We start from the raw sequence: 8,885 nt of genomic DNA on the forward strand, positions 1-8,885 counted from the left end.
TAGAGCAATTTGAAATTTTCATGAGATTTGGCTAAAAAACTCATCTCTGACAGACAACTGCTGATATCTCTCTTGAAACTATATTTATTGTATTCAGAGAGCCCAAAATCATATGATTAGATCCAAATTTACCATTTTCCATAGAGGAAATGTGGAATTAACCTGAAAAATTATTTTTAACCATTTTAAAGGCGGCCATCTTGAGTTTCAATATGGCTGCCATTTTACGTTTTCGAAACCATTTTCAAAATGGCCGCCAAAAAATATGTTCCGCCATTTTTCTGGAGGTTCTCCCTCGCTCAATTTCTTATTTATACCCTAGTGATACTAAATCAGCAGTGAAACCTTAATCCCAGAAAAATGGTCACGGGGCCCCTGATTTTCACTATACTATGGGTGCCAAATTTTATAGAATCTCAGCAGATTTCCTGGAAACTCAGTGAAACTATCAATACCTAGGCACAAAATGTAGTCTAGAGCTAATATATTTCATTTGCCCACAATGAAACTTTAGGGGCATCATGTGGGCTAAGTGTTCTAACTGAGGTGAATTTTCCAAAAATCGAGATATATACTTTTGTGATATTTCGGGTCAAAGGTCAAGGTCACGTGACTTGACCTATATAATTCTCACTTGATATAATGGTACAACCCATCATTAAAAATCTTAGTTTTCTAGATCTAGAAAAGTAAGATTTATCTTTAGTTTTCTAGATCTAGAAAACTAAGATATCTTATGTCTTAGTTTTCTAGACACCCGTTTCTGGATATCTCCGTAACTGTTGGTCATACAGACATGATTTTGGTCTTAAATTGCTCATATCATACAGGTTTCTGTTTGTTCTAAGGCACACTTTTTAAATGACCGGAAAGCCATTTACTATACTTACATTATCCATATTTTCGCAGCTGTTGGCCATACATACTTTAATTTGGTCCTAAATTGTTTACAAATACAGGTTTCTGTTTGCTCTAATGAAACATTGCATTATTATTATAAATACCATTATCACTGTGAATACGTCTGCTCATCGAGTTTAGTCCTTGTTCTTCTCAACTACCTATACTAAAACTTATTATCCATGACAAAACTCAAGTACAGTATTCATCCCATAAACTCGACCATCTCCAAAGTTAATTGCCTCCTAAGAACATGTTTACTCTGTTAAAACAAAATACCATTCGACAGCTATTGACTATATTAATTTTATTTGTTTTAAATTTGCCAATTACAGTACTATTATTATGAAAGCATTTTACATTTTCTTTTACTAGGTGGAAAAGTTTTGGATTGATGGCAAGTAAAATGGCTTCTGATTCAGATTGTGAAAGTGTATATACAGATACATTCGAAAACCTTGAAGATGTGATACCTGAGGAGATTAAAAACATTACACAACTTGTTTTGCAATGTCGTGACTTCAAAGGAGCACAACGAACATTGCATCAATACATACAAGGAGGTGTATATCATGATGTGATAGAACATCTGAAACTACAAGAGTATTATCCCAAAAAACTAACCCGGGAAAAGGCACTTGTGGTTACGGAAAATACCATTTCATCCGATGATCTCAATGATCCTGGCAAGATTCCATGGTATATTTTGCAAAATCTTATAATGTGTAACTATGAAGGACGGTGTTTTAAATTGAATCAGAACCCATCACTTTCTGGATTCGAATTTTCGTCTCTTCTGCAAGTAACTACAAACAACACTGTTGACACAATAGAGTTAAGTCCTTTGGATGCGCTGGTAGCACTTTTTTTGTGTTGCGATGATTTCTTGAGACAACTTTTAGTAGAAAAAATGTCCATGTGTCAACTCGCTATTCCATTGTTGTTACCATATATCGACACCATTCCGCATACAAATGAAATGCTTTTGTGGGCGATGAGCACATTGAGAAAACAATGGAAAACGTGCTCAGGGTTATCATGTGAACGATCAATGCTATTTTATCCGTTGCCAACTGTGTGTGCCATCCGTTTGGGCAGACCTCGGTTGTCAAAATCTAAAATACTAAACTGTGTTATCAGTGATTTTAAACATGACATTTTCTTTCACTCTGGATGTAAAGGTGGTACTTTGGAAAAAAAAATCTCTGTTGGTCTACTTGAAATGGCGTGGTACTTACCAACTGGGAAACATCAAGATACTTTTCCTGATGCCATCACGTTTATGAATTTGAGGGGAAATGCATCCCATCTCAAAGAACAATCGGCATTTTTATCTGATATATCATTAGCAACTATTGCCTTCACGTCCTCTGATGAATTTAAGGAAGAAGACACTGTCTTACTTGAATCATTGTACAAACAAAATGGGCACTTAATACTTGTTGCAGATGGACCCCCTGGGCAATATTTGAAAGAATCAATTAGCCTACTGGAAAAAAAATATTCAACTGTAAAGGATAAGCATTTAAGGTTAATTGATTCTTCAAAACAAAATAAGTTGCAAGTAAGTGGGGAAATTAGGAAAAGTCTTATTTGTATTTACAAGGGAAATGGACGATATTTTGTAACAGATAGAAGTATTCAAATGTATGCTGACCTTGCAAAAACAATGCGTTTCCATGTAGACGAAAGCACACTGAACTGTATACAGGCGAAAGAGAATGTGGACATGATGTCGGAATGTCTAAAACTGCATGGGAAAGAAAAACATCTACCATTGCATGTGATTACAATAGAAATTGGACAGGAAACGAAAGAACGATATCGATTGAAGAAAAAAGGAACCATGGAAACAGAGAAATACGTTGAAAAGGTAGAGTTAAATATAACAGAATTGCGAAGTAAACAAAAATGTCTCGGCAACCATACTTCAGATATGTTTAAGTTATTCAGAAGATCGTATACGCCTAATTATCCAGCACTAAAGAGGAAATATTTCCACAGCTTTGTTAAGATGATAACTGATATTTATAGCATTGAAACACTGCAGCCAATACTTCAGGAATACATCCAAAAATTTAATGATTTGTGCGAGATTTTGCAAAAAAATCAAAACAGAGAAACACCAGAATCAGAAAAAAGAAGAAAAGAACTTGATGACCTAGAAAGTAAGCTTTCTAATCTTTCATTGGGCTTAGAACACTTTAATAGAGAAATTGGACAAGTGTACGAAATGGAATGGCATATGAACCTACTAAATGATACAACTATTCAATTTCCAGTTGTTGTAGCAAACATGTTACTTGATGGACATCCCCTGGAATTGATGGATGGCGATGCGTCACATGTTCCCATCACATGGATCAAAGCAGTATTAACCTCTCTAACAAATATTATTGGTGATAAACGAATGTTTGTGTTGTCAGTGCTAGGTATCCAAAGTAGCGGAAAGTCAACAATGCTTAACACCATGTTTGGTTTGCAATTTGCAGTAAGTGCTGGAAGGTGTACTAAAGGTGTATTTGCTCAATTAATACCAGTGGATGATGCTTTGAAAGAAGATACTAAGTGTGACTACATACTAGTGGTTGACACAGAAGGTTTACGGGCTCCGGAATTAGCAACCACTGAACATAACAACCGTGACAACGAACTGGCTACTTTTGTGACTGGTTTAGGTGATGTTACAATGCTTAATATCATGGGAGAAAATGCAGCTGAAATGCAAGACATTCTTCAGATTGCTGTCCATGCATTCATAAAAATGGAAAATGTAAACATCAAACCCAGCTGTATATTTGTCCATCAAAATGTAACCGATGTTGCCGCATCCGACAAAAATACGGCTCATAAGAGAAAGATAAAGAGTATGTTGGATCAGATCACTCTAAATGCTGCAACAGAAGAAAGCTGCACTGGAAAATATAAAACATTTTCAGATGTCATTCGATTCCAAGAACATAAACATATAATGTATATTTCTAGTCTCTGGCAAGGCGATCCACCAATGGCACCCCCTAATCCAGGTTACAGTCAATGTATTCTTCAAGTCAAAAAACAGATCATAGAATTCATGCGAAATTGCCAAGCTAAAACAGTTGAAGACTTCAAATATAGGCTCTCGGATCTCTGGAAAGCAATTCTGTGTGAGAACTTTGTGTTCAGTTTTAAAAATACAATCGAGATTCGGGCCTTTAATGCACTAGAAACAGAATACGTGAGGCATTCTCGTACACTGAGAAGAAACGCAATGACTTACGGAGACGAACTTCAAATTGAATGCAATAAACTTACAGCTAATGAGATACATCAAGTTGGTAAATCTATACTGGGAAAGCAGATTGCTAAATTCGAAAAAGATATAAATTCCTTCCACAACAACATAGAAGATTATTTTGCCAGAGAAACAAAGGCATGCCAATGGAAGGCCAGAACGGAGTTGAAGAGGGATGATCTATGTGCTGATATTAGGAGAGAAATCAATGATGAATTTGTGTCTATCAGAAAGAAAATCGTTGGAAAATCTGAAATAAACTCGAGTATGATAAGGTATGAAAAAGATATCTTAAAAAAGGCTAAAGGTCTTGCTGAAATATTTCGTGAAAATGAATCTATATCCGGGTCGGATCTAAAGAAAACATTTGATGAAGAGTGGGGAAAATGGATCTCAGACATAGCCCCTTCCAGTGGTTACATTCAAATACAATCGTCCCTTGAAGAAATAACACGTAAATCCTATTCACGTTACCAAGAGGAAGTAAATCGTATGCTCTCAAGTAAATCCAGTAGGTTATATCAATCTGGAGTATTTGTAGGAGAAGATGATTTAGATTTTGGTAGTGTTTTGTCAAAGGGTGTTAGGTTGCTTTCTGGGCGTGCTGTTAGTAAATCAACATGTTTTGACGAGGCAAAGTCATTTACAGAAACATTGCGATCAGAGGTATTACGAAAGATTTCAAATTACAGCAATGAGTGTAAAAACTATAGTGCTAGTTTTGGAAGTGAGCTTTTTGATTTCTTGGCAACACAACTATCGGACATGAAAATAGAGGGTGAAATTAAATTCAAAGAAAAGGGAATAGTTCGCATAACAATGTGTATTCTCTGGTCAATGATACCAAAATTAAATGAGTTGCAAATACAGTACAGACACGAAAATGACCCTCGATCATACATGGAATCTCAAAAGGAAAGATTATGGCAAATGTTTCGTGATGAATGCACTGTGGTAGAAATATACGTCAAAGCAGCTTCTGTGGTCAGTCGAGAGTTGGAAAGTGCTATCAGATATTGTCTTCCAAATCATTGTAAAACCGGAGTGATTGATTATTTGCGCACTTCTCCTTCTCGGGCGTTTACGAATAAGATGTCGCTACATGCACAAATGCTGATTGATATAGCCAGGAAACATCATTTTACGTTTTATCGAGAATATTTGCGAAAACCTTACCGGTGCATGAGCACCTATATTGGAGAATATATAACAAAATCATGTTTACTGAATGTAATGAATGAAGGAAACTCTGTTTTACAAGGAATATATAACCAACAATTAGGCTGCCTTTTTGTCAAAGTTGTGGAAGCAATTACTGACACATGTCAACATTACGACCGTAAATGCAAAATTAGCAGTTGGTGGCCTAAATTTCTTGAACATATTGGTCATGATCTAGCTGTTAAAACGGAGTTGGGATTCTTTAACGAGGATGGCAGTTTTGAAGTAGATGATCTTAAAGAGAAGTTACTAAGTGAATTGAATAGATCTAAAGACAAAATCATGGATGCATTCAATCCGCAGGGTATTTTAAATGCCATAGTTGAGCCTTGCCAACAATTTTTTGAAGAAGATCTCCTCGGTTGTCCTGAGTTATGTCCGTTCTGTAAGGCGCCGTGCGATCTTCAAGTTGGTGATAAGTATGATGATCACCGTACAGAGTACCATCGACCAAGTGGAGTTGCTGGATATAAGTGGCATCGGAGTAGAAAACTTAGTATCGACATATGCACAACATCAGTGATGTCAGATAATTCATTTAAAAATAAAGACACTAAACAAAAATGGCATCCTCATAAAAAATACCAAACCGTCGATAAGTATTACAAAGCCTGGAAAATCCAGCCAGTAGCAGGTGAGTCGCAGCTATATTGGAAATGGTTTATGGCAACCTACAACGAGGAACTTGCTAAATACTATGAATGTGAACAAGCAGATATTCCAGATGGATGGAAGAAAATTACTTGGGATTCAGTGAAGGAGGATATGATAAATACATACAATCTATAAATAAAAATCATGATTTTCAGTAATATAGTGTAATATTAATGAATTAATTAATTACTAATTGTGATAAATGTTATAGCTAGGATATTATTCATCAAATGGCTTTAAGGTTAAAATGTAATTTAAAGTTTAAGCAACAATATAGCTCAATGCAATTGCATGCTCTTATTAGATAAAACATATTCCAGAAATACAATTATGGTATGATTGTAGAACCAATGTCGATGTTAATCGTAGCAAGTGATTGCAGGTTCAAACAATTGATAAGGGGCTTTTTCGTTGATAGGCGATGCCCGATACAAAGTTCACATTGTTTTTTTATTCGAGCACTGTTTCTACTATTATTCCATTATTTATACAATGTTATATTAGAAATATGCTGGAAAAAAAGTGTTTAGATAGATAGTTTCCTTTAAATGATTATACCTTAAAAAGACATGTACGTTGCTTAAATTAGTTTAGATGTTTAAATTTAGGATCTAACCTGCTAAAATTAAAATTACATATGGTTAAGTTTGAGCATGTGTAAATAAAACACACATAAAAAACTCATAAAATATTATTATCAGTATTGAATATGTTTTAAGACAAATTAACATACTGTATGTCTAGTCGTATTAGCCAATACCATTTGTAGCAGTTTCATTAGGGAGGCCTACAGTAAGGCAGCAATTATGCGTTTACAGATATTGCTTTGGGTATTGCACTTAATATGACTTGAATCTTTACTGGTTATGGACCCTGTGAAATACCGTATGTAATTTATGTTCATTTTTTTAATAATTAATATCTGGAATAGGCCTATGCTTTGCTTAGATATGTATTTAAATTAGGCAAAAAAAATTGTTTGTTTGCCCTCCTCCACCTGCCCCTAGCTCACTGGGCGGAAAAACAAACAAAAAAACTTTAAAAAAATTTTCTTTAGCTTTTTTTTTCACAAATTAAAAAAAAATGTGAGTGAATTTATTTTTATTTTTTGCCAGATGCCCTACAATTCGTTGTTGTCTGATGTAAGATATTGCCATTCTAGGCCTCTGTGGGTTATTTTTATTCCATCTGATGAGTATTTAAACAAAATAATAAATTTAAAAAAAAAACTTTTTCTACCGCCCCTACTTATCATTTTTTTTTTAAAGAAGGGCAAACAAACAATTTATTTTATTTTGCCTTATTGTGTGTAATTCAAATATGATAAAGGTAGTTTGCATAGATAAAATTCGTAAAATAACAGGCTAAGTAATGGACTGGTTCCATTTCTCAAAAATTAGAAACACGAACCCTGTTTAGCGTTAGCTTCTATTACCCCGGTTTCCCCCCCCCCCGTGCTATTTAATTGTTTTGACCATGAACGGTCTTGTTAGTAGGTAATTAGCATCATGATAAATACATTACTGAATCTTGAAACACTTTGGTTGTCAGTGACTGTTTTGTATACACCCATTCACTACCATATTTGTAGGCTACCAATCACAAACTCCTAATTTACCAAGGACATATCCTGCATGCTGCAAGGTTACAGTAATGCGAAACCGCAAAGGGTGCTCAGAATTAATTTATTCAACTTAATGTAGTATTCTTAATAATACAATTAATGTACATGTAAATATTTGTTTTTTTTCTGCAATAAACTACAACAGATGAAAAGAAACCTCAAGAACTGGAATGAAGAGTAGAATTACCACAACTGCAATTATAATTGTACTATGTCCTTATTGCCAGAATGAAAAACAAATATAAAGTAAAACATATGAAAAACAAAAATAATAAATACTATTATGATTTTTTAAAAATAATACATGAAAATTAACGTACACGATTAACATTTCTTTATTAGACCCTGATCAACTATTCTGAAACGTTTCATCTAGATCCACTTACATTTACTACTTTCATTATTGTTTCAGAAAGTTTCATTGATAGAGTTTAATGTCATACACAGAGAAGGTCGCAGATCTGTTTTGAAAGGTGGGAGTAGAGAGACATTTTGTGAGTCTACACCCACAACAGACAAAACATAGTTGGGGCTGAGGTGCAAAAATTTGAGGAAATAGTACCACTAGAATTAATTATTGAATTAGTTAGGCTACTAATTTTGCACGAATTAAACACTACAGTATTAAAAGAAATATAACATGTTTGGTTTATACACTTTGAATAGGGCCTATTTATTGTGTTTAAATATTTTGACAGTAACCATATTGCCCAAGGGTGGTGTAAATATTCATGAGTACCTGCGTTGATTGCTCATGTCACTTAAGCTATGGTGACCAAGAGCTACAAATTGGCACATTCATTAAAATGAGACTCCACCTTTTAGCTGTGTTGGAGATTTATGAGATGATGTTTACATTAACCATTGACTTGACAATTGAGTGAATGTAGGTAAGAATGGCCCCGAAAAAAATGGCCCCAGTAAAAATTGCCCCGAATGACAAGTAGGTAAAAATGGCTCCAATGAAAAAATTAAGTATAGAAATGATATTTTTTTTTTAATCTTCAAATATTTAAATACTGTAATAAGCAAGAATTGAATCAATAACAAATACAGTTACACAACAGATGTAAATAATGTACTGAGAGATTATATCAGAAAACTACGAAAGCCTATTCGTGCCACTTAAGTATATAAAATCATCAAAATGTAATCCGAAATTTCGGATTAGTAATCCGTTATTTCGAATTAGTAACTCGTTATTTCGGATTA

General features: G+C 34.4%; 1 protein-coding gene across 1 annotated transcript; it reads left to right on the forward strand.

The window, feature by feature from the left end:
• The first annotated feature begins 1,306 nt into the window (after nucleotides 1–1,306).
• Nucleotides 1,307–6,184, forward strand: LOC117112467 (interferon-induced very large GTPase 1-like). The gene has a single exon (XM_033255554.1). It carries the CDS (start codon nucleotides 1,307–1,309, stop codon nucleotides 6,182–6,184), a length of 4,878 nt encoding a protein of 1,625 aa, XP_033111445.1.
• The last annotated feature ends 2,701 nt before the right edge of the window (nucleotides 6,185–8,885 follow it).

The sequence above is a fragment of the Anneissia japonica genome, unplaced genomic scaffold (genome assembly GCF_011630105.1).
Source record: "Anneissia japonica isolate Jap-2015-1 unplaced genomic scaffold, ASM1163010v1 scaffold56259_len31681_cov111, whole genome shotgun sequence".
Lineage (NCBI taxonomy): Eukaryota > Metazoa > Echinodermata > Crinoidea > Comatulida > Comatulidae > Anneissia > Anneissia japonica.